The sequence below is a fragment of the Marmota flaviventris genome, chromosome 6 (genome assembly GCF_047511675.1).
Source record: "Marmota flaviventris isolate mMarFla1 chromosome 6, mMarFla1.hap1, whole genome shotgun sequence".
Classification (NCBI taxonomy): domain Eukaryota; kingdom Metazoa; phylum Chordata; class Mammalia; order Rodentia; family Sciuridae; genus Marmota; species Marmota flaviventris.
The window spans coordinates 124537386-124563623 of NC_092503.1; the positions used below are offsets into that span (position 1 = coordinate 124537386).

The 26238-nt window shown below is 40.1% G+C and overlaps 1 protein-coding gene and 1 pseudogene across 1 annotated transcript; both read right to left on the minus strand.

Moving 5' to 3' along the window:
• Positions 1-7204: 7204 nt before the first annotated feature.
• Positions 7205-7893, minus strand: LOC114080481 (calcyclin-binding protein-like). The gene has a single exon (XM_027922093.2). The coding sequence runs from the start codon at positions 7891-7893 to the stop codon at positions 7261-7263; it is 633 nt and encodes a 210-aa protein (XP_027777894.1). The 3' UTR covers positions 7205-7260.
• A 4565-nt stretch (positions 7894-12458) lies between these two features.
• LOC114080513 (class I histocompatibility antigen, Gogo-OKO alpha chain-like) lies at positions 12459-19710 on the minus strand (annotated as a pseudogene).
• Positions 19711-26238: the final 6528 nt, after the last annotated feature.

Sequence of the window (26238 nt, forward strand, 5' to 3'; positions counted from 1 at the left end):
AGAGATGCTATGATGTATATGAAGTCCTTGCCTTCTCCAAAGAGTGTATAAAACTGCTGCAAACCTGGGCTCGGGGCCTTTCAGTGTCACCATTTGCTGTGTGTGCGCGGAGGACTGAGCTAGCTCGCAATAAACACCTCTTTGCTGCTTACATCCATCTTGGTCTCTGGTGGTCTTTGGGGGGTCCCAAATTTGAGCATAACAGCACAACAGATAGAGCACTAATCTCTAGGGTATATAAGGAACTCAAAAAACAAAAAACAAACAAACAACAACAACAAAAAAGCCCAATCAATAAATGGGCCAAGGAACTGTACAGGCAACTCTCAGAAGATAATATACAATCAATCAACAAATATATATAAAAAATCTTCAACATCTCTAACAATTAGAGAAATGCAAATCAAAACTAAGATTTCATCTCACTCCAGTCAGAATGACAACTATTAAGAACACAAACAACAATAAGTGTTGGAGAGAGTGTGAGGAAAAATGTACACTCAAACATTGCCTGTAGGACTGTAAATTGGTACACTCAATATGGAAAGCAGTGTGGAGATTCCTTGGAAAACTGGGAATGGAACCACCATTTGACCCAGCTATCCCACTCCTCGGTCTATACCCGAAGAACTTTAAAACAACATACTGCAGGGACACAGCCACATCAATGTATAAACACAATTCACAATAGCTAAACTGGGGAACCAACCTACATGCCCTTCAGTAGATGAATGGATAAAGAAAATGTGATATATATACACATATATGTGATATATATATATACACAATGGAATATTATTCAGCATTAAAAGATAATAAAATCATGGCATTTGCAGGCAAATAGATGGAGTTGAAGAATATAATGCTAAGTGAAGTCAGCCAATCCCCCCAAAATAAACAAATGCTGAATGTTTTCTCTGATATAAGGAGGCTGATTCATAGTGGGGTTGGGAGGGGGAGCATGGGAAGATTAGATGAATTCTAGATAGAGCAAAGGAGTAAGAGGGGAAGGGAGGGAACATGGGGGTAGGAAAGATATTGGAATGAAATGGACATCATTACCCTCAGTAATGGGAATCAGGTACTGTGGATATCTGTGGATAACTGTGGATAGACCCACACATTGGATCACCAGGCCTCTGACTAATTGCCAAGTGCATGAACTTGAACACAGATACTCAGCCCTAACAAAGCCTACAAAGATACTCCATATTAGACCCGATTTACCTAACTACACTAACTACCTATCTTTAAATCTGGTTTCATTTAGAAAACTTAAGATCTGCCCTCTTAGCATATTTCAAGTACACCTGCAGTATTACTAGCTATAGTAACCAAGTTGTATATTAATACACTACATCTCCAGTCCCTAGTCATGTGGCATATCTTAAATGTAGTACTCTTTGACTAATACATTTCCCCAACATCAGATTCCACATATAGTGAGATCAGGCAGTATTTCTATACCTGTCTTACTGAAAAACCAGCCTCTACCTCAGAGCAAAGCCTGTCCAAGGAAGGGGCATGACCTTTGTCCTTGGAAAGACCCACAAATCATCCTAGGCACATATCCACCATGCTGAGTTGTTTATATACAAATAACAGGAGAGGTCTACTGCACCAGGTGTCCCTGACTCAGGCTAGGTGAGGACCCATAGCAACCCCCTAGCAGCCACCAATCAGTATGAGACAGGGAAATACCTGGGATGCCAGATGACCCTTTCAGTAGTTTATGGTGGTTGATAATGTGTTGGGAAACCACGTAGTTCAGCACGTACTCCCCTCATAGCTTAAACCAATCAGTTCAAATGAATCCCCCTCTTGTAGTAACCAATCACCCCGGCTCAACTTGTTCCCGCCAGTGAATGTGCTAATCATATTTTAGAGTTGTTTTATTATTTTCCCTTGGTGTGTGATGATTTGCTAAGAGATGCTATGATGTATGTGAAGTCCCTGCCTTCCCCAAAGAGTGTATAAAATGCTGCAAACCCTGGGCTCGGGGCCTTTCAGCGTCACCATTTGCTGTGTGTGCACGGAGGACTGAGCTAGCTCGCAATAAACACCTCTTTACTGCTTACATCCATCTTGGTCTCTGGTGGTTTTTGGCGGGTCCCGAATTCAAGCATAACATTATTTCATTTATCATAATGTCCCCCTGATTTATCCATATTTTTGCAAAGGAGAAGATTTAAAAATAAATTCTGTTACAATTTGTTCCACAGCAATAAGTAACTACAATAGACACTAGCAACCAAACTGGGGAGCCATCTTAAAAAAGTGTAAAAGGATGGAGTATCATTTGAACTGGGAAATGAGTGGACATTAAAGGACTTTGAAGAAACTGTTTTAGGAGAACTTGATTAGTAGAAACAGAAATGTAAGGTACAGAGACAGTACAAAATAAAAAGAGACTTATAGAGCCCTCCAGTTCTACAAGCAAGAAGCACTGAAGAAATTATGCAACTGCAAACATAGGCTGCATTTCATTGAGAGAAAAAAACAATGAACTACCAAGAGTGCAAAATAGATCTGTCTCACTCTGTAGAAGTGAGATAGAAACTTCCCAGAAATGGTTCTTGGGAAGAACAAAGACTGAATCCTAATCAAGAAACCTCCAGCATTTGCCTGGCGTATTTGAACATTGTGGCAGACCAGGGGCTCCTTTGTGCCTTTGTGTTGTTGTGCTGGCTGTCATCCAGAATAAGTTACATAAAAATGCTAAGATCCAACATATTTACTTTGTTGCTGATCCAAAAAAGAAAGTGTTGAGCCTTTCCTGACTGACACGGATGCTATTGGTAGGATTTCATTCTTCTCCCTAACCTTGTTGAGAAAGTTCTTTTCAATTCCTGTAGTCCTAAAGATTTTACCATGAAATGATGTTGAATTTAAACAAATAACTTTTCCTGCATCCATTATAATGAATCTTTGACATTTCACCATGATTCTCCTAATATGGCAATATGGATTTTTGTTTTATTCTAAAACAAAAGACCAACCCTGATTTCCCATGATAGGATAAAACCATCTGTGGACAGATGTATGCTGCTTTTTGCCTATTTTTGTACTTGATTTCCTAATATGTTTTTCAGATTTTTTAGTCCAAGCTCATGAAGGATTTTGGCTATTGTTCTCTTTCTTGTGATCTTTGCCTAGTTTTGGAAGCAGTATAATAATTGTCTTTAAAAGAAGTTGGAAGCTATTCCAATGCTTTTATATCTGAGAGTATATTTACAATTGATGTTATTTTTAATTATATGTTCAACATCATTCACCTGTGAGAGCTTATGGTTCTGAAGTGTTCTCTATGGGAAGGATTCTAATCACAAAATAAAAATATCTACATTGGTATATAAGACTTATAATATTTTTCCTAATTTATGACTCTCAAATTATTAATTTCATCTAGATCATCAAGTGTGTTATCATGAATTCATTACTAATATTCCCAGATCATAATTCTAAAATGTAGAATATTCATACTGGTATCCTTTCTTTCATTCCCAATATTGACAGTTTGCATCTTTTTCCTCTAAATCAATCAAAGTAGAAGCTCATAAGATAATATATTTCATATAAAATATAATCCATGTCCCTGATGAACATAGATGCAAATATTCTTCATAAAATACTGACAAAACACATATAAAACACATTAAGAAGATAATGCACCATGATCGAGTGGGATTCATTCCAGGGATGCAAGTTTGGTTTAACATACAGAAATCAATAAATATAATTTACCACATAAATAGACTTAAAGACAAGAATCACATGATTATTTCAATAGATGCAAAAAGGCATTTGATAAAATATAGCATCCATCAAGTTCAAACACTAGAAAAACTAGGGATAGTAGGAACATACCTCAATATATAAAAGCTGTATACATTGAACCCAAGGCCAACATCATTCCAAATGGAGAAAAACTGAAAGCATTCTCTCTAAACCCTCTTTCACCACTTCTATTCAATATAGCCCTTGAAGCTGTAGCCAGAGCAATTAGGCAATATAAATTAAGGAATATGAATAGAAAAAAGAAGACCTGTCAAACAATCCCTATTTGCCCATGACATGATCCTATATTTAGAAGACTCAAAAAAAAAAAACCTCCACCAGAAAATTTCTAAAACTAATAAATCAATTCAGCAAAGTAGCAGGATATAAAATTAACCCTGATAAATCAGTTGTGTTCCTATATACCAATAATGAATTAGCTGAAGAGAAATTACAAAAACTATCCATTCACCATAGCCTCAAAAAAATCAAACCAAACAACAACAATAAAACCCTGGGAATCAATCTAACAAAAGAGGCAAATGATCTCTACAATGAAAACTACAGAACACTAAATAAAGAAATTGAAGAACTTAGAAGATGGAAAGATGTCCCACATTCTTGAATAGGCAGAATTAACATTGTCAAAATGACCATAATACTGTCAAAGGTGCTATAAAGACTCAATGCAATTCCCATCAAAATTCCAATGACATTCTTCATAGACATAGAAAAAGCAATCATGAAATGTGTTTGGAAAAGTAAGAGGTCCAGAATAGCCAAAGAAATCCTTAGCAAGGAAAAAGCAGGAAGCATTACAATATCAGACCTTAAATTCTACTACAGGGTTATAGTTAAAAAAAAAAAAAAATGGCATGGTATTGGCACCAAAACTGACATGAAGACCAATGGAACAGAATAGAAGACACAGAGACAAACCCACATAAATACATACAGAGCACATACTACACAAAAGATACATCAGAGAAAAGATAATCTATTCAACAAATGGTGCTGGGAAAACTGGAAATCTATATGTAACAGAATGAAATTTAACCCCTATAGCTCACCTTGCACAAAACTCAACTCAAAGTGGATCAAGGACCTAGGTACATTGCACCAAGACAAAAATGTAGGCCCAACTCTTCATCATGTCAGCTTAGACCCCAACTTCCTCAACATGACTCCTAAACTGCAAGAAGTAAAATCAACAGTCAATAAATAGGATGGTCTCAAACTAAAAAGTGTATCCACAGCAAAGGAAACAATCAAGAGTGTGAAAAGAAGAGTCTACAGAATGGGAGAAAATCTTTGCCACCTGCACCTCAGAGCATTAATTGTTGCTGTATCCTTCCCAGCAAGGGATCAATAAACCAAATGGAGGCATGAACTGGCTAAAAAATTAAGTCTGAAATAATTAATAAGAAATAAAAGACAAAAGACATGAAAAAAAATAGTTTTACAGCAGAGCCCTGGTGGGTGGAATAGATTCTGGGTCTATTCCCTAACAACAGAAAAAGCCCATGAATGCTTTATTTAAAGGGAAGTACATCAAAGGGATTTATTGTCATGAAGGGTTCTTCAAGGTAAACAAAGTCTGTAGAAACAGACTAATTGGGGCTTATCTATTTGTGCAATATCTTCTTGCTCAGGACAGCTGGCACCTAAGGGCTGTTTCTTTCATCCCAAGGCAGCAGACACCTGAATTCAAAGCTATGGAACATGGAATCTGCATCATTAACAGCAGCCACCTGCAAATGGGCATGTCTTTCAGCACTGTTGTACTGAGAGAAACCCAAAAGGTAGTCTAGCTGTCCATGGCTGTGGAGTTCGAAGCAATGATTAATCTGTCGCTCCCGACAATTAATCTCCAGAATATATCAAGAACTCAAAAACAAAGTCACATGAAAAAACAAATAACCCAACCAACAAATGGGCAAAGGAACTGAACAGATACTTCATAAGAAGAAGAAACGACCATGGTCAAGAAATATATATATAAAAAAATTTCAACATTTATAGCAATTAGAGAAATTCAAATTAAAACTACACTGAGATTTCATCTCACTCCATTCAGAAAGACAATCTTTGCAGGTAACTGGATGGAGTTGGAGAATATAATGCTAAGCAAAGTTAGCCAATCCCAAATAAACAAATGCTGAATGTTTTCTCTGATATAAGGAGGCTGATTCATAGTGGGATTGGGAGGGGGAGCACATGAAGATTAGACAAACTCTAATAGGGCAAAGGGGAGGGAGAGAAAGGGAAGGGGCAAGGGTGGAATGAGATGGACATCATTTCCCTAAGTATATGTACAAAGACACGAATGGTGTGGATATACTTATTTATACAACCAGAAATAAGAAAAAATGTGCTCTGTATGTATAATATGAATTGTAATGCATTCTGTTGTCATATATAACAAGTTAGAATTTTAAAAAAATAGAATTAAAAAAAGAAAGGAAATCTTCAAGAATACAAGCAACAATAAATGTTGGTGAGGATGTGGGGGGGAAGGTGCACTCATACATGGCTGGTGGGACTGTAAACTGAAGCAACCACTACAGAAAAGCATTTTGGAGATTCCACAGAAAACTTAGAATGGAACCACCATTTGACCCAGATATCCCACTCCTTGGTATATACCAAAGGACTTAAATTCAGCATACTACAATGACACAGCCACATCAATGCTTATAGCAGCTCAATCCACAACAGCTAAGTTATGGAACCCAACTAGGTGCCCTTCAACAGTTGAATCAATAAAAAAAAAAATTTTTGTATTTTTACACAATGGAATATTATTCGGCCATAAAAATGAATGACTTGATGAAATTTGCTAATAAATGGATCTGAAGACTATCATGCTGAATGAAATAAGCCAATCTCAAAAAAAAACAAAGGTAGAATATTCCCTCGGATATGTGGATACTAATACACAACAGGGTGGGGCGCCAGGGAAGAATAGAAGTTCAGTGGATTAAACAAAGGGGAATGAAATGAGAGGGAATGGGAATAGGAAACAGAGTGGAATGAATGAGTCATAAATTTCCTATGCTCACATATGAAGACAGCACAGTGAACCTCCACATCATGTATAACCACAAGACTGAGATCCTAATTAAAATAAGATATACTCCATGTATGTATAAATATGTCAAAAAAATACTTTGTCATGTATATCTAAAGAGAACAAATTGTTTTGGAATATTTAATAAGCACATTTTATTTAAATAAATCCTCCAGTAAAGGAGAATTTACTGCCTTTACTGTGTAAATAGTTATGTCAAATTTATATGTGCAGCTCTCCAACATTCCCTTATTGGAAACATCCATATTTCCACATATTTAATGGGAGTTCATCAAGTTCCCACCGAGAATGTGCAGGTTCATTTCAGTGCCCAAAAAGACTTAAATGTCTCAAAATTCTGTATCTTCTTTGGCTTGCTTCTCTCTTGATTCCACCCAGGCTTTATTAATGGCTCACTTCATATCATCATCTCCATCTTCATAAATTTTCTTTAGAACATTCATTAATCCCTCACTAGGATCTGTTTCGATGGCTTCTGAAGGCTTTTCTTTCTCTTTGCATTCTTTTTCAACCTTAGTCAAATACTCCCACCGTGTGTTTTCTGCTTTCTTCCTACATAAGACGAGAACTGTATCGGTCTTAACTTTTTTTGAACTGCCTTCCACAGACATGGATTTCAAGAGATTCATAATCATGGAGTAACTCTTCCCATTTAGATTCTTTACCAAAAGATCAAATGACCTCTCTGTGAAATGAACCTGCACATTCTCGGTGGTAACTTGATGAACTCCCATTAAAGTGATGTAGATTTTCAAAAACTTATGGAATTGATCCCATCTATAATTACTGATTTTCATGGTATATCCTGTTGTGATGGGAGCACACACAGCAGCTGGCTTTTCATTGCCAAGAAGTTCTGGTTTCTTCCATGATTTCTGTTGCATCTTGTTCTTTATTTCTGTTTCAATCTTGTTTTGTTTTTGTTTTGCTGTAAGAGCATCACGTACTCTTTTTCTAGAGGTCTTTTCCAGCAACATCCTTACCTCTTCTAGATTATTCTGCAGCTTGTCCAGAGCTGAAGCCATGGTCCTGCTGGGTCAGGCCTCAGGCCGGCGCTGCAGCCTTGCACTGGAGACAGGAAACACGGCACCAAGCGCACCCTCCTGGAGCGAAGCCCCGAGAACAAATTTTTTAAAGTAAGAGAAATAAAATACAGATGTCTTTCTATTTCATTTTTGTCTTCACTTCCTTCCTTCTACTTGCATTGAGTATGCAGTGTTTTAAGGTTGAAGTTAGTAACTTGAGATATGCTACGTTTTAATCTGCTGCATTTTCTTATCATTTAGTTTAAAATGTTTTCCGATTTTTTTCTTTAATCCAATGATTATTTAGAATTTTATTGTTTAATTTCCAAATATTTATGATTTACTGGTTATCATATGGAAACTTGCTTCTAATTAAATGCTATTATAGTCACAAATTATACTCTGTATCATTACAGTATTTTCAGATCTGTTGAGAATTTGTTTATGGTTCCAAAAAAAAAAAAAGTCTAGCATGGCAGACTTACCATTTGCACTTGAAATAATACATAGGCTCTTTTTGACATTTGTGTGCATTTTCTTACTGTTAGTGAAATCTGGGTTGCTTTTAGTATTTTCCTATCTATCTCTTTGCTTTCTTTTCTGCTAGTTGTTGTCTAAATTGCTGAGACAGAAATGTATGAAAGTCTCTGGTTGCATTTCTGGAGTTGTTTATTTCTCTGTGCAATTCTGTCAATTTTACCTTGTATTTTAAAGCAGTGTTGTTGGGACCATGTACATTTCTGAGACTGTGTATTCCTGTTGACCCTTTTATCCTCATGAAGTGCACCTCTTTATCTCTAAGAATACATTTTATTTTGAAATGTGTTTTTCTGATAGCATCATGGCCACTCCAGCCTGCTTAAGCTTACTGTTGGCATGGTGTATCTTTTCCCATGAATTGACTTTCACTTCAGTATTTAGGCTGCAAGTGCATATCTTGCCAACAGCACACCTCTGCCTCTCAACTTATTAACATTTTAATGGGAGTGGGGTTGACTTGTAAGGTTTATTGTAGCGGCTACCATCAAAGGTTTGGGGTCTACCCAGTTACTTTTCCTGTTTCTTGTTCTCCTGAAGGTATAGTTCTGCCTGATGACTTATCAAAAATCATAGAACAAAAAAATGAGGGAACACCTTTAAGGTTCTGAGCAAAACATAGTCCAGAAGTATTTATCTTGCAAAAGTATCCTTCAAGAAGGAAGAAAAAATAAACAAATTCTCCAATGAATGGTAAAGAATTTCATCACCTATAGATCTGAACTATATAAATGGTAAAGAAATCCTTCAGTTTGAAAGCAAATAGTACCAGTGGAAAACTCAGAAAACTCAGAATCCTACATAAGAGCATCAGAAATGGCAACTGACTCAATGTAAAAGACCTTTCCCTCTCTCTCTCTCTCTCTCTCTCTCTCTCTCTCTCTCTCTCTCTCTCTCTCCAGGGATTGAACCCAAGGGCACTTAACCACTGAACCATATCCCCAGCCCCTTTGTCTCACTAAGGTGTTTAGGGCCTTGGTAAGTTGCTGAGGCTGGCTTTGAACTTACAATCCTCCTGCCTCAGCCTCCCAAGAGGATGGACTTACAGTCATGTAGCACCATGCCTGGCTCTCTTTGACCATTTATGCTTACTTAATAAATACAAATAGAGCTTTTTATTGGGGACTTTGAATGCTGAATATATATATATATATATATTTAATATAATATCTAAACATAACAATGGGACAGTTTAGAAGTCTAAAGATTTCTATGTGAACTAAGACAATGTTAAGTGGAGGACACTGAAAAGTTAAGATGAGCACTGTAATCCTAAGAAAACCCCTATGAAAGTAGTGCAAAAAATAAAGCTAGAAATAAAATTAAAATGGAATTCTGAAAACAAGTGAAATCATTCAAGAGGAGACTTTCGAAGGGCAGTTTCAGTGGATTAAAGTTATTTGGCAGTCTTTTTCTACCAATTATTTGTATAAATCACTCCAATTTCTTCTGGATGCCTTTATTTGTTTCTGAAGAGAAAAATGTCCTTGATCGCATAGTCATTCCCTGTACTTTTATTACTTAGTGATTTGGAACAAGCACCCCAAATCACAGTAGCTTAATAGTACCAGGGTTTATTATCTTGCCTCTTTTCTATGGGCAATGTTCAAGACCAGAACTGATTGACATGGAAGGACCTCATTCACAGTTCATTCCTGTAACTCTTGGCCACAGCCCTCAGTTCCTGGCCATGGAGGGCTCCCTTTAGTTGACTGTCCAGTTGAAGATGACTTAGCCAGGAATGAATGATGCAAGAGGGAGGACAGCTAGCAAGAAATCCCAGTGTCTTTTTGTCTGTGGCTGCACACCATCGGTTCTGCTTTGTCTCTTCACTTAGCAGTGAATTTAATAAGTCCAGCCATGTTCCTGGAGAGGAAACTAGTTCCCCTTTTTGAGTATCAAGGAACTTGTGATCAGCTGAAAACCACCATAGTCATCCTTCTGACCACAAATTATTCATATTCCTTCCACATGCACAATAAACTGCTTTCTGTTCAAGACTTCCAAAAATCTCATTTCATCACCTAATCAGTGTCAACTCCAGAGCCTCATCATCTAAATCAGGCACAGATGAGTTCTTTAAATGAACTGATGTCAGTGCAGCTCTCCACATACAGTTCACGAAAGCTCACCCTGTGGACTTAAAAAAGGAGCTATCTGCATCCTGACAAAGCTCGTATACAATGATGAGGCACAGATGCTGGTCCCAGGAAGTCCTGGCTCCTTTTGATATGAGAAGGCCCAGGAACTCAGAAATAGACAAAACCTGTAAAATTTCTTGGGGCCACAATGACTCCTAAGGAGGTAAAACCTGTGAGACTTCTTTCTTCCTAATGTACCACTCCTGCTTTTAAAAAGTTTGCTTGTCCCAGAGTTTTTCTGACATGGAACTCCTGAAACAATTATATTTCATCCCTCTTCCTTCAAAGCTGGCTTTGAATAAAACCCATTTTTCCTACCAATTTGATTTCAAATTTTTCTGGAGCAAAGAAAATTATGGCCTGGCTTCCTTCTTCCCAGGCAGTATTACAGCTGCCCAATAACAATTGAGTCCTAATCTCTTCTTCTCAGAGTGGGTTATTGTGCTAGTTGGTAACAATCTGGCCTTTTTTTTTGGGGGGGGGGGTGGTTAATGGAGAGAGAGAGAAGGAGGAGAAACAGAAGGAGAAGGGGAAGAAGAAGAAGGAAGATCTTTTATTTGTCTTATGGGGCACCAGTTTTATTGTTTGGGGGCTGCACCATTTCCCTTCTTCCTTTCTTCCTTCCCTCCCTCCTCTCCATTCTTATGACCATACTTAACCTCAATTATCTCTTAAATACCCTGTCCCCAAACACAGTTACTTTGGAAATATAATTTCAACAAATACATTTTCATGGGGGAAGTGGGGTTATACAAGCACTCTGTCCTGCCCTAGACCCTTTTTGCATATAAGAATATTCATCTATCCAATACCCTCCCAAATCTTAATCCAGAATCATTTCTAATGTTTTATGTCCATAGTCTCCTCTAAATATTTAATTTAAATTAGATATGGGTCAGACATTGAAGCAAATGTCTCTCCAGCTGTCATCCTGTGAAACCAGATACCACCAAGGCTCAGCTGGGCTTCCCTGACTTCCAGACTCCAGGCAGCAACAGCCTGGCCTGTGGAAACCACAGTGGGTCTCCCACTTTGAGTCCTAGTTGGAGGCAGGCTTGTCTACTCTGATGGAGCTGTGGCCTATGGTGGGAGTGGCAGCCCTGATTTTCTACAGTAACGGAAATTCCCTTAGTTAATTCCCTTAAAATTTTTTCACTGTAGGTTTATCAATGATTGCTCTAGGACTTACTGTCTCAAAAACTACTTCAGATTTATATTAACTTAATTTCAGCAAAATATGGAAATTATTGATAGTTGTATTTCCTGTTCTTTTTTGTGCTGTTATCTTTAAATAACGTACCTGAATATGTTATAAACCCAATAATCATTATAGGTTTTGCTTTGTGTAATTTTTAACAGATTTTGTTTTTTTGTTTTCAAACTCACGGATTTTTATTCTCCAGTGATTTTTATTCTCCATTGATCCCACTTCACATCTCAGACACTTTCATCCTCAGAAATTTGATTGTAATCTTTTATGTAACCTCTCCTCTTTATTTATCTATTTTTGGATACTAAGGATCAAACTTAGGGCTTGTACATGCTAGGCAAGCACTGTAACCCTAGATCTTATTTTATTTTTAGACATGGTTTTTTTCTCAGGCTGTAACTTACACTTGCAATCCTCCTGCCTCAGTCTCCTGAGTAACTGGAATTACAAGCTCAAGCTATCATGACTGATTTTTCTGCATACCTTTTATGTCTCTTGTGTAACCTTCTGAGCATGAGTAATTAATTTACAATAATTGCCTTAATGTTAATTGTCTAGATTATTTTTTCTGCTATGTATGTGCTGCATTTTCTTGTTTTCATTGCTTATGTGGCAAAATGACAGTGCAGGGAGTGGTCTTGATGATCAGGGATGCGCTCCTCTCTCCATTTCCCCAATTATGATGATAGGAACACAGACACATAGACATAGTTAGATGTTAGCTGCACAAAGAGAAGTTTGAAATCACACTAAGGAGCAGAAAGAGAACCGAAGAAATCTTGTATTGCTCAGTCCCACAGAAGGCAGCTATCTTACACTGTAAAAGAAAGTATTATGAACAGATTCAGATCATTCATTGTAACGGAGACACTCTGAACAATCCATTAAACACTCAAAATGTCAAAAGTCCCTGTGACAATCCCTATAACTCAGGAGTCTCCTCATTCCCCAACCCCTATCTATCTTCAGGCCTCCAGAGTCTCACCTTTTTAAGCAGTGAGAGACACATCAGAGCCCTGGGCACTGTTTTTTGTTGTTGTTGTTGTTGTTGTTTACCTGTTTCAGAACAAAAACAGAACCTGGTCAGAGCCCACAGGAGATGTGGGTAGTGGAGGAATTATGGGATGGATCAGCTCCCCCATTACTTCCCACTACCCTATTCCATGGGCCTCAGGGATCAGTGTTCTTCATACTTACAGGCAGCTGGAGCATAGGGCCCCTTTTATTAACATCTATAGGATGAAAGCATCCTGTGAGAGAACAGTCTGGAGATAGGTCTGGGGAAGTCTCTAGAACTGTGACTGCAGATGCAGGGAAGGATCAGGAGACAAGAAGAAAGTAGATAGGTAGGGATGGAGCCAATTGCTCCCCTGGAGGGTTGCCCTGAGCAGGAAAATTCCCCTGTGGCCTCCAAATGCTGGAAATCAGGTCCCCATACTACAAAAATCAAGAGGATATATTTTCCCCTTATTTTATATGTGCTTTACAAAGAGTAAAAAGTATCCTAGGTTGGGTAAGGAAATTGTAGATATTGTTTCCCATTAACAAGGCAGGACACACTTCTACCAGATACTTGAAACAGAAATTCAGACCCTGCACTTTTCTGCTGCCCCTATCCAGCGTGGGCAACTGAACAAAAGTCACTCGTGTGAATTTGGGGTGACACAAAATACTACGCAGACATGGAATACCTTTTTATAAGTTTCAGGACTGCTTCCCCAGCTCCTAACCTCAGGCTCCCATAAGAGGGGCAAGAGAAAGTCTCAAGAGGCTGACTAGAGAGGGAGCGCATGTTCTGGAGTTGGCTTTTATTGGGGGATGCTGTGTCTTAGAACATTCTATCTGAAAAAGGGCAAGGGGTAGGATTACAAAGGAACAGGTGAGTGTAACTCAACCCCACCCTGTAACGCCTACTCCTGGAGCAATTTCTCATTATCCCAGCGGAAGTAAAGTCCAAGTTATTGCGGAGTGCAATGATTCTTCAGATTCTCTTGCTCAGGACTTAAGGGCGTGTATTTCCAGAGCAGCTCCCTGCACTTTCCCTACCTGTGTTTTTCTTCTTCCACAAGACAAAAGCGAACACAGCTCCAGTGGCAACAGCTCCAAGGAGGACCACATCAGCAACAATTCCCACAATGGGGATGGTGGCCTGAGAGGGTGACTCTGGGAGGAGAAGGGAAGTCAGGTGAGGGGCCCTGATCCCCAGCTCTCAGTCCCTACCCTGATGAGGGTCTCCAGAAAGCCTCCTGCTTTCCTGACAACAGGTTCTGGGCCCTCACCCCCTCCTTATCCCATCTCAGGGTGAGGGGCTCAGACAGCCCCTCATGGTGTTCATGACATGTGTACCTCTGCTCCTCTCCAGCAGGCACCTCCACTGCTGCTCATTTCTGGAAGTTTCCATCCCCTGCAGGCCTGGTCTCCACAAGTTCCATGTCCTGGGTCTGGTCCTCCCCATCTCATTTCCAGTTCAGGGTGATCTCTTTAGGGTAAAAGCCCAGCACCCAGCACCTCAGAGTGATGTCCCCGTCAGGGCTAGGATGGTGAGTCACATGCATCTTCAAGAGATCTGAAGCAACACTCACACGACCATCCTGAGAGTGGACAACATGATTGGGGTGGATAGGAAGCACAAAACCTAGACACAAGCCTGGACTGAGGCTTCTAACATAACACATTCCTTGGAGATTTCTAGAATCAAATTGAGACAACCCAGTGGAAGAGGCTTCAGGACCCTGAGAGGGACTTCAGATTCTGGTCTTGGTAGAGGCTGAGACATGTGGAAAACCTGGACTCAGACCTCCAAAAACACTAGGCTGGAGTGGACCTGACAGTCTGTCCCTGAACAGATAACTGTGGTCCGGTATTTATTGTCCTTCCCACCAGCCAGGGAGAGAGAGACGGGATCCCTCACTTGTCCTGAAAGCGGTGTCTCTAGTGCAGCACCTGGGGGTCCAGGCCCACTCACTCCCCGCTGGACAAGGAGCAAGAGGTGTTTAGTGTGGGCGTCATTCTTCTCCCCTCCTTGTGGGAAGCTGGAGAGACCTACAGGAGATCAGGCGGGTGTCCTGCAGCCCCTCATACCTGTGCGCAGTAGCGACTCCTTCCTGATCTCCGGGTGTCTGGTGAGCCACTCCACACAGGTGCCCTCCAGACTAGCCCTGTGTTGCTCTGAGACACCGGCCGCCTCCTACTTCCTCTTGGTGATCTGAGCCGCCTTGTCCGCTGCGGTCCAGCAGCGCAGGTCCTCCTTCAGGGCGATGTCATCCGCGCCATCGTAGGCGTCCTGAATGTACCCACGGAGGAGGCGCCCGTCTGTCCCCACGTCGCAGCCATACATCTTCTGGTAGGTGTGAGAGCCTGTCCCCGCCCCAGCAGTCACCCGCGTCCCCGCCCCGCCCACCCCGCGGGTTTTTCTCCTAAACTGAAATCACAGTCCCCGTGGGCGCTTTCTGGGTCGAGGGTCCCCGCGGGTCCCTCAGCCTTGGGGTGAAGCTCCGCCTGGGATCCCTGACGACTCGGGACCGTTCACGAGGGACGTGAAGGGTCGCGACCTCTGACAGGGGCCGGGGCACTCACCGCCGGCGCTCTGGTTGTAGTAGCCCCGCAGGGTGTTCAAGTACACTCCGTACTACTGTGCGTTGCCCTTGGCAATCCATGTCTCCAGTTCCCAAAACTCCCGCCCCTCGTGCTCTATCCAGGGCGCCCGAGGCTCCTCCCTGGGATTTTCTGCGTCGCTGTCGCTGTCTCTGTCCAAGCGCACAAACTACAAATGGTCCACGTAGCCCACGGAGATGAAGCGGAGCTCCTGGATGACAACCTGGAACAGAAAAGGGTCATCAAAAAAAAGCTAATTAAATCCAAAAAGAACATGCTGCTGAGTACTAATTTATCAATATTGCTTTAATAGTGTGATGTATGCATAATTATAATGTAAGATTTTAACAATAGGTAAAACAGTGTGCCATCTACAGGCACTCTGTGTTACCTTTTCTAAATCTGAAGATATTATTTTAAAGAATAATATATGTTTTTATTTATTTTGATGATACAGGATATTGCACCCAGGGGCATGCTACCCCTAATATACATTCCCAAACCTTTTCCTTTTATTTTGATACAGCATCTTGCTAACTTCCCAGGCTGACCTTTAACTTGGAATCCTTCCACTTCAATCTCTGGAATAGCTTTGATTACAGATGTGCAACACCAGGCCTTGCTAAAGTCTATGTTTAAAAAGGAATAGTTGGGGGCCAGGGTTGTATCTCAGTGATAGGGCACTTGCCTAGCATGCGTGAGGTACTGGGTTTAGTCCTCAGCACCACATAAAAATAAATAAACTAAAGGTATTGTGTCCATGTACCACGAAAAAAAAATTAAAAAAGGAATAGTTGGGCTGGGCATGGTGGTGGCACAAGCTTGTAATCCCAGTGCTTTGGGAGGCCAAGGCAGGAGGATTACCAGTTCAAAGCCAGCCTCAGCAATGGCAAGGCACTAAGCAACTCAGTGAGACCCAGTCTCTAAATAAAATACAAAATAGGGCTGGGGATGTGGCTCAGTGTTCAAGTGTCCCTGAATTCAATCCCCATACCAAAAAAAAAAAAAAAAAAAAAAGCAACAGTTGGGAAAGAAACAGTTTGTAGGAAGAAAAAATATGTGTTTGTGTTTACATAAAGTATGAAACATATTTTCATTAGCTTTTATGAAAAAAATATATATATGTACATGTGTGTGTATGCATGTGTATGTATGTGTGTGTATGTGTGTGTGTGTATATATATATATATAATATATATACATATATATGTATATGTGTGTGTGTGTGTATATATATATATATATATATATATATATATATATATATAAATCTTCTTTCAGTTCTCCAGGTTATTATCCAGAAAATGGAGAAAGATCTAAGAATTCGGCAGGATTTCTTGTAGGAGCGTCCTATAACTCTTGTGCCCTTAAAGACAACTCAGAAGTATCTTCATCCCCACATCAATGCACCCTCTCTAAGTCAACCATCTCTACCCTAGTCCTTCCATTGCCTGGTCCTCTCCAGAGCTGCCTGGCAGCTTCCCAGGGTAGTGCAGTGGCGCCCCCGTGTAGCCATGTTTCTGAACACAGAGACCTGAGCTCCCATGTCCTGGGCTCACCTGGGAGTCCTGGGTCTCCCTAGACTTACGGCAACTGTGCGGGGCTGTGTGCACAAATTGGAGCCTTCATCCTTTTGTCAGATTCAGGATGTCCAACTGTTACTCAAAAAACAAGATGAAATATGTTTCCTCCCAGTCGATCAAAAGTGGACTCTTGTCCCACGGAGCATCTAGATCTCCATACCACAAAGGCAAGTTCCCAGGTCTTGGACGAACCCTGCAAACATAACGCCTGCCCTCAGTTTCCTGGATGGAGCCTTGTACCCCTGAATCCCTGAGATTTGTTCTTGCTGCTGCTCCCAGGATCAAAGGTCCCCTTTACTGGGCCAGATTTTCTAATCCTAGTGGTAGGTGGTAATTAGTAATGAGCAGTGGAATATCAATGAATAAGGTAACAGGGTCATGTGGTTTTCTTTAAATTGCATTTAATATTAATGAACAGCCAGCATGGTGCTACACGCCTGTAATCCCAGCAACTTGGGGAGACAGGGACAGGAGGATAGCAAGTTCAAAGCCAGCTTCACCAACTTAGACCTTGTCTCAAAATAAATCATGAAAAATGGGCTGGGGATGTGACCCAATGGTTAAGTGTCCCTTGGTTTAATTCCTGGCAACAAAAACAAACAACAACAACAAAAAACCTTATAAATAAAGGAGTAACTCATGGTGAGGGGGTGGAAACAGGTGTACTAATCCTGAGAATAAACAGAGGGAAAAAGGAAGCCAATGAAGAAACAAGTCCAGAAGGAACGATCTAGGGGGCTAACCCTTCGTAGGGTCTAGTGAGATCATTGTAAAGCTAGGATTTACAGCCATAGGTTTCTCAATGTGTATCAGAAGGAACTTTAATAGCAATGGTACACTAAGGTAAAGTTTGCCTGGTCATGGAACCCAGCTCCTACCTATCTTAACACAGGATTGACGTGTGGATAAAGCTCCCCTGAATGGAATGGTTACTGTGGCAATAACGGAAAGGACCAACTAGAGTCAAAAACTACCCTGAGCAACATGAAGGAGTGGTTAAGTATCAAATTAGTGAAGATTGCAAAAGGTGAACCCCGTTTCTACTGGCAAATATCAAACAATAAATTTGGAAGTAGTATCAAGTTTCCTTTGTCATTCTCCGCTGGGGGAATGACATACTCTCTTCCTCTTTTGAGCATTCTTTGCTTGATCCTTACCTTCACTTATTATAAAATTCTCTTGCTTGGCTTTTCATGTGTGACTCTAAATTTTCTTTCATGGGGACACAAGAACGTAGGCTTGGTGCTTCAGCTCTCCATTTACCTGTGACACTGATGGGGCAGGAGTAGAGGAGCCACTAAAGGGTGATGAAGGAGCCTCCTGAAGATGTGAAAATCAGGAGGAAAGTGGGACATTAAGGAAATGGAGGCTGAAAAGGGAGGAGAAGGAATCAAACAACAACAACAAAAAGCCATGGGAAGGATCAGCCTAGTGAATACCTGTGAGGAGGATGGGTCTGTTTGGGGAGAAGTTCAGGGTCTTCTGGCTGGGGTGCTGGAGAAGGCCTCCATTTTCACTAGGATGGTAGTGACACAGGTATTAGCTGTCATTCATCAGTAGGCCATCGTATGCTTTGCACAGTTTTCTGTGTTACATGTATAGTATATTTCAAATATACAGAGAAGAAATGTGAAAAGTATCAGATGAAAGAGGAGAATTGACTAAAGGGACACTCACTAATGCTGGGGTGGCAGGCAGAACAGAAGAAAGTATGGAAGAGTATTGCATCACACAACTAAACCGATCAGGGTCACTCCAAGTGAATTTGGGGGACTAAATAAAGACACAAACACAGAAAGTACCTTTTCTTCAGGTTCAGTGATCGCTCCTCAGCCACAGCTCCCACAGGGGGACAAGGCAGGCAAGAAAGAGCCCTTTTATTAGGGAGAAATATTCAAATGAGGCAAGGGGTCGGGTTTCAGAGGGTTGAGTCTAGCTTCATAATGTCTTGCTGTCATCAGGTTGACTGACATCTTGGAAGGCCACGCCTATCTCATGGGTATGTGGGGATCATAGACAGAGCATGTGAAAAGATGCATACATTGCCCACCCAAACAGAGGGGCAACATCAGTTCAGTCCATCCTGTATGCTCAATGCTCATAGTTCACACATGCAGCCCATGGCTGGCTTGCCACAACTCCACATTCTCAATGCTCAAAGCTAAGGGGTACATGATTCCTATGTGGCAGCTCCCGACGGAAGAATAAGGCCTATGCTTCAAGGTGAAGGGTCCAGCCCTGGTCCTGATTCCAGGGTTCCCAGGGTCCCACTTATTGTGGTATAATGTCATGGTCTTTGTCAAGCCCATCCCCAGGTATCCTGCAACAAGCCTTGGCTATCTGGATGTCTTAAGTCAGCAGAAGCTTCTGTAGGAACATGGGGCTGTGGGCTGGAAGTTGACACAGCTGACAGCCAGAGAGACAGTGTTCTTAGAGGGTCAAGAATAGATGTGGCCAGGCATGATGACACATGCCTGTAATCCCAGCTGCTTGGGAAGCTGAGGCAGGAAGATCTCAAGTTCAAAGCCAGCCTCAGCAACTTAGCAAGGCCCTAAGTGACTCAGCAAGATCCTGTCTCTAAATAAAACACAAAAAAGGTCTGGGGCTGTGGCTTAGTGGTTCAGCATCCCTGAGTTCATTCCCCTGCACCAAAAAAAGAGAAAAAGAAAAGAATAGACATGGCAGTAGCTAAAGACCATAGGGGCTACAACCAGACCTGTGATGAGTGGGAGCCCAGGCGTTCACCCAGCATCTCCCCTGGATGCCGAGGTGATCCTTCTCCACCTTTTCAGACCTCCAAATGAAGGTGTCCAACCACCATTCTTCTGGATGCCAAGGGTGGACCTTCTTCAAGACATCAGATCACACACCCTCTTGAAGCCTGGAGGGCCTCCTCTGTACAACCCCCAGAATCCAGGACACAACATCCTGCCTCTTCTCCTTGAGACCTACATTCCTCAGGCCTTACCCCCTTGTCATCTCCATTTCACAAAATTTTTGGTCCTGTGGTTTTGAATTTATTTTGATCCCTGTTATGTGGACCCAGAGTTTGGGGGTTGTGGTCTAGTGAGGAGGCTCCTGAGGGATCCACAGTCTACAGCAGGGGTAGGACACAGTGGTGAATTCAGGAGCTTAGGCTACAGGGAGCATCCCACACCTGGCCAGGATCCCCCTCCTGACTCCAGGAGGCTGTGAACACAGTTAGTGGTCAGAACTCCTCTCTTGGTCTTGAGCTTGGTACTCTGTGTAGAGTGTGAGGATGCTATAGAGCTTGTTGTGTGAGGGGTTCCAGGTGGGAATAAAGCCATAAGTAGCCCCCACCATACACACATACACAAAGAGGACCTCCCAATCACATCCAAGAAAACTACTTGCCTTTCCTCTCCTAGACTAGGCTTCAAGGAAATCTGGTCCTTGGATTTACTTAATCCTTAACAAGTGTTTATCTGTTATGTGCCTGGCACTTACAGTATATGAAACCAAAGCCAGGCAAAATCCATTGTCCTCAGGGAGCTTACCTTCAGATGGGGGACTTAATAAATAATGAGGTGTCTATAGTAAAGGATAGGAGTATCAGAAAGTAGAGTGATTTAGGAACCAAGTAAGAATAAAGAAGGTTGTAATTTTTAATTATTTTAATTATTATTCTTAAAATGGGATTTACTGAGAAAGAACATTTGATTACTGCCTGAACATTCTGGGCTACACTAGAGAACAACAGACTGCAGCAGGAATGGGAATGGACAGACTTCAGGAAGGACTTCCTGTCAGTAATTCTGAGCCAAATGCAAGTGGGATTGCATGGGGGCTTCTCTTATGTGCCTCATGAAGGCTCTCTGAAGTCCTGATGTTTGGGGAGACTGAAGTATTGCTATTTGGAAGAAGGTTGGGAGTGGAGGGAGTAAGCTGAGGTGGGGTCCCATTCCAACTCCAACGCTGTGCTTTTCTCTTGCCTGCAGAGTTTGAGGTGTCAGTGAATCTGACGTGTTCAGCAAATGCTAGAGTCCTTGGAGCTGGAGGACAGTCACCACCTCGCAGGGCCTAAAATAGAGGTCTTCTTAGCCCTCAGATTCTCCAAACAGTAGTAATGAGAAAAGGTAAGTATGAGAGCAATGCACAATATCTTGACAACACTCTTTTTTATTGGTTTCATGCAGAAATTATATTTTGAATGTACTAATTTAATAAAATACTAATTTTATCCATTTTTTATTTTTAAAAATGTACTAGGAAACTTGAGACTGCATCTATGGCTCACATTTGTTGTTCAAATTATACTTTTATTGACTAACTCTGTTTGAGAAGCTTAACCATTTTATCTTCTATGTTCAGGTCTGTGATTCATTTCAGATTGTTTTGAAGCATGGTATATGTTCTTCTCCCTGTGTCTCATTGTTCACCTCTGTTTGTTGAAAAGACAATCCTCTCCCATTGGATTCCTTGAGCCCTTTCCATCAGTACAGATGTGCATCTTTATTCTGTCCTAGCCATGTAGACTATCCTGTGCCAGGAACTCTGTTTTCACTACTTGAAAGCAGTAATGAAATCAAATAGTGTGCACCTTGTAAGTTAAAAAAAATATTAAACATTCAACTTTTTTTTTCATTTCCATGCTAATTATAGAATTCCATTTGTCAGTGTCCAAAAAAAAATGCCTGTTTGATTTCATTTGACAGATCAATTTTGAGAGAACTGATACCTTGTCAATACAAACGAACTATTGTAATCCTTGACTCTAGTATTTCTATTTAGTTTTTCTTTTCTTTCTCTTGATAACGGCTTATAGATTTTAGTGTAAAGTGTTTCTGTTAAGGTTTAAATATTAGATGTTCCCCAAAAGCTCATGTGTGAAACAATACAAGAAGTTTTAAATGTGAAATGATTGGGTTACGAAAGTCTTAACCTAATGAATGAATTAACCCCCCTGACAGGGATTAGAAGAGTGCTAATTTTGGCTGGTAGAGTGTGTGAAGGAGGTGGGTCCTTGAGGGCATGCCTTTTGGGTATATATTCTGTCCTTGTTGGGCAGAACTATCTTTCTCTCCTTCCTGATGTGATGTCCTGAGCTGACTTCCTCTGCCACACCCTTCTGCTGTGATGTGTCACCTCACTGGAGCACCAAGAAAAGCAATCAGCCCTCTATGGTCTGAGACCTCTGAAACTGTGAGTTTCCAAATAAACTTTTGTTCTTGTCAAGTCCTTTAGTCAGCAAAAAAGCTGATTAAACGGTTACTTACATTTAAGAATGGGTACCTAAATATTTTATTTCAATGCTATTATAAATGGAATTTGATTATTGTTGTTTTCCAAGTATTATGTTGCTAGTACATGGAAATACAATTGACTTACTACTTTGAAATGTTCTAAATTCATCTATTAGTTCTAGGAATTTTCTTTATCTTAGGATTTTCTATGTATACCCTCATGTTATCTTCAAATTAATGTACATCATAATCTATGAATTGAAATATAATTTTTACAATTTATATTCCATTGTAGGGCAGGCCCCAAATGACTGTAGTGAGGCTTCTGGTGGGCTATATTTTCTGTGTGTAGTCAAGGTCATAAACACTTTTATTCAGCCTATGTGCTCAAGGTCAAAAACATTTGCTGTGAGCATGTGCCTACTGATATAACCTATTGTCAGTGTGCCTTCTTTGTCTGGCCTGCATATAACTAAAGGCCTATGCAGAAGCCAAAAGAGGATAAACGGAACTGGCTAGGGGCTGAAGTTAGAACCGCAAGCTAGCCAGAGACTGTTGCCACCTCTGAGTAAGCATGTCTACCATCCAAACTGCATCTTGCATCTTCTTCCACCTGCCAGGATCTTGAATCTGTTCCTAAATCTAAGACCCTGCCTGACACCCTTCTATTTTTATTTCTTGCCTCAAGATTCTGGCTAAGATGTTGAGTTACAGTGTGCAATAGAAGAGGTGAGAGTAAACATACTTGCCTATGAGTTAGGGTTTGGATCCTGAATGTCCCAAAGGCCCAATATGCCAAAGTCTTGGCCACCAGTCTAATGGGAGATGGTGGAACCTTTAGTAGGTGGGACCCAGTATAAGAAAGTTACTTTATTAGGGGTATGCCCTTGGAGAAGATGCTGAGACCTTGGTCCCCTCTTCTTTCTCTTTGTTTCCTGCTTCATGAGGTGAAGGGAATTTCTCTGCCCCATGCTCCAGTAAAGAATGTCTACCCTGCATTATGGTAGATATAGATTGATGTTCTGGATCCCCACAGGCCCAAAGCAATAGGGCCAAATAACTATGGACTGGCACCTTTGAAACAGTAATACAAAATAAACCTATCCTCATTTAAGTTGCATTATTTCAGGCATTTTGTCACAGCAATCCAAATCTGACTAATAGGATATCTTAAGTAAAAGCACTTCAATCATAAAGGACATTGTTAGTTGTAGATTTTTCAGAGATGCCATTTATCAGATTGATGAAGTTTCCTTTTACCCCCCTGGTTTGCTAAATGATTTAGTCAAGAACAGGTTTTGAATTTGTATAATGCCTTTTGTTCAAGGAGATGATCCTGTGATTATTCTCCCTTATTTCATTAATATATTAAATTAGGATTTATTTTTTAAATATTCATCATAAATTGGATTTGATTTGCTGATGTTTTATCAAGTGTTCATGGGTAACATTAGTCCAAAGTTCCCTACTTTTATATGTTAACAATTTAAATTTTAAATAAATGTATAGATTTATGCAACCAGCATTACAATACAAATATAGAATAATTCCATTACCTTAAGAAATTCCACTCATTTGCACTGCCCCCACTCCCAGGACTAGGCTAACACTTATCTGATTTTGAATTCTGTTGATTTGTTTTACTGAACATTTCAGTGGAATGAATGTAGTATGTGATCTATTTGGCTTTTTTTCACTTAGCATAATATGTATGTGCACATGCGCCTGCACAGTGCTGGGGAGTGAACCCAGGTTCTCACACAATGCTAGGCAAGCACTCTACCACTGAGCCACATCCAGCCCTACTATAATGTTTTGAAGTTAACACATTAATTATCTATTTATTTATTCTAATATGTTATACATGACAGCATAATACATTTCAATTCATAGTACACATATAGAGCACAATTATTCATGTTTCTGTTTGTACACAAAGTAGATTCACACCATTCGTGTCTTCATACATGTACTTAAGATAATGAATTCCATTTCATTCCACCATCTTTCCTACCCCCATGGCCCTTCCTTTTCCCTCCCTCCCCTTTGCCCTAGCTAAAGTTCATCCATTGTCCCATGCTTCCTCCCCTACCCCCCATTATGGACCAGGATCCATGTATCAGAGAAAACATTCAGCCTTTGGTTTGGGGATTGCATTTACCTGCAAATGCCATGATTTTATTCTGTTTTAATGCTGAGTAATATTCCATTCTGTATATATGCCACATTTTTTAATCCATTCATCTATTGAAGGCATCTAGGTTGGTTCCACAATTAGCTATTGTGTCACTGCATTATGCTGTTTTTAAGTTCTTTGGGTATAAACCAAGGAGTGGGATAGCTGAGTCAAATGGTGGTTCCATTCCAAGTTTTCCAAGAAATCACCATACTACTTTACAGATTGGTTGCACCAATTTGCAGTCCCACCAGCAATGTATGAGTGTATCTTTTTCCCCACATCTTCGCCAACACTAATTGTTGTTTGTATTCTTAATAGCTTCCATTCTGACTGGAGTGAGATGAAATCTTAGAGTAGTTTTGATTTACATTTCTCTAATTGCTAGAGATGTTGAACGTTTTCTCATGTTTGTTGATTGATTGTATATCATCTTCTGAGAAGGGTCAGTTCATTTTCTTGGCCCATTTATTGATTGGGTTATGAGTGTGTGTGTGTGTGTGTGTGTGTGTGTGTGTGTGTGTGTGTTAAGATTTTGGAGTTCTTTATATGTCCTAGAGATTAGTGCTCTATCTGATGTGCATATGGTAAAAATTTGCTCCAAGATGTAGGCTCTCTATTTTCCTCACTGATGTTTCTTTTGCTGACAAGAAGTTTTTAGTTTGAATCCATCTCTTTTATTGATTCTTGATTTTATTTCTTGCACTATATGAGTCTTGTTAAGGAAGTCAGGGCCTAATCAGACATGATGAAGATTTGGGCCTACTTTTTCTTCTATAGACGCATGGTCTCTAGTCTAATTCCTGGGTCCTTGATCCACTTTGAGTTTTGTGCATGGTGAGAGATAGGGGCTTAATTTCATTTTATTGCATCTGGATTTCCAGTTTTCTCAGCACCATTTGTTGAAGAGGCTATCTTTTCTCCAATATAAGTTTTTGGAGCCTTTGTCTAGTATGAAATAATTGTATTTATATGGGTTTGTCTCTGTGTCCTCTATTCTGTACCATTGGACTACCAGTCTATTTTGGTGCCAATACCATGTTGGTTTTGTTGCTATTTTTCTGTAGTAAAGTTTAAGATCTGGTATAGTGATGTCATCCGCTTCATTCTTCTTGCTAAAGATTGCTTTGGCTATTCTGGGTCTCTTAATTTTTCCAGATGAATTTCATGATTGCTTTTTCTATGAGAAATGCCATTGGGATTTTGATTGGAATTGCATTAAATCTGTATAGTGCTTTTGGTAGTATGGTTTCTTTTCCTATCCATATTTTTGACAATATTAATTCTGCCTATCCATGAACAAGGGAGATCTTCACATCTTCTAAGGTCTTCTTTAATTTCTTTCTTTAGTGTTCTGTAATTTTCATTGTAGAGGTCTTTCACCTCTTTCATTAAGTTGATTACTAAGTATTTGATTTTTTTTAGTCTATTTAAATTGGGTAATTTTCCTAGTTTCTCTTTCAGAGGATTTGTCACTGATGTACAAAAATGCCTTTGATTTATGGGTGTTGATTTTATATACTGATACTTTGCTGAATTCATTTGCTAGTTCTAGACATTATCTGGTAGAACTTTTTGGATCCTCTAGGTATAGATTCATGTCATCACCAAGCAGTAATAATTTGAGTTCTTTTCCTATGCATATTCCTTTAATTTCTTTCATCTGTCTAATTGCTCTGGCTAGTGTTTCAAGGACTATATAGAAGTGGTGAAAGAAAACATCCTGGCTTGTTCCAGTTTTTAGATAGAATGCTTTCAATTTTTCTCCATTTAAATGATGTTGGCCTTGGGCTTATATTATAGTTTATAAAAATTTTATTATTCATTAAACATTATAAATATTGTATTTGCAGCATTCTTCATGCCTTGATTATATTTTATTGTTAAAAAAATTTAATTT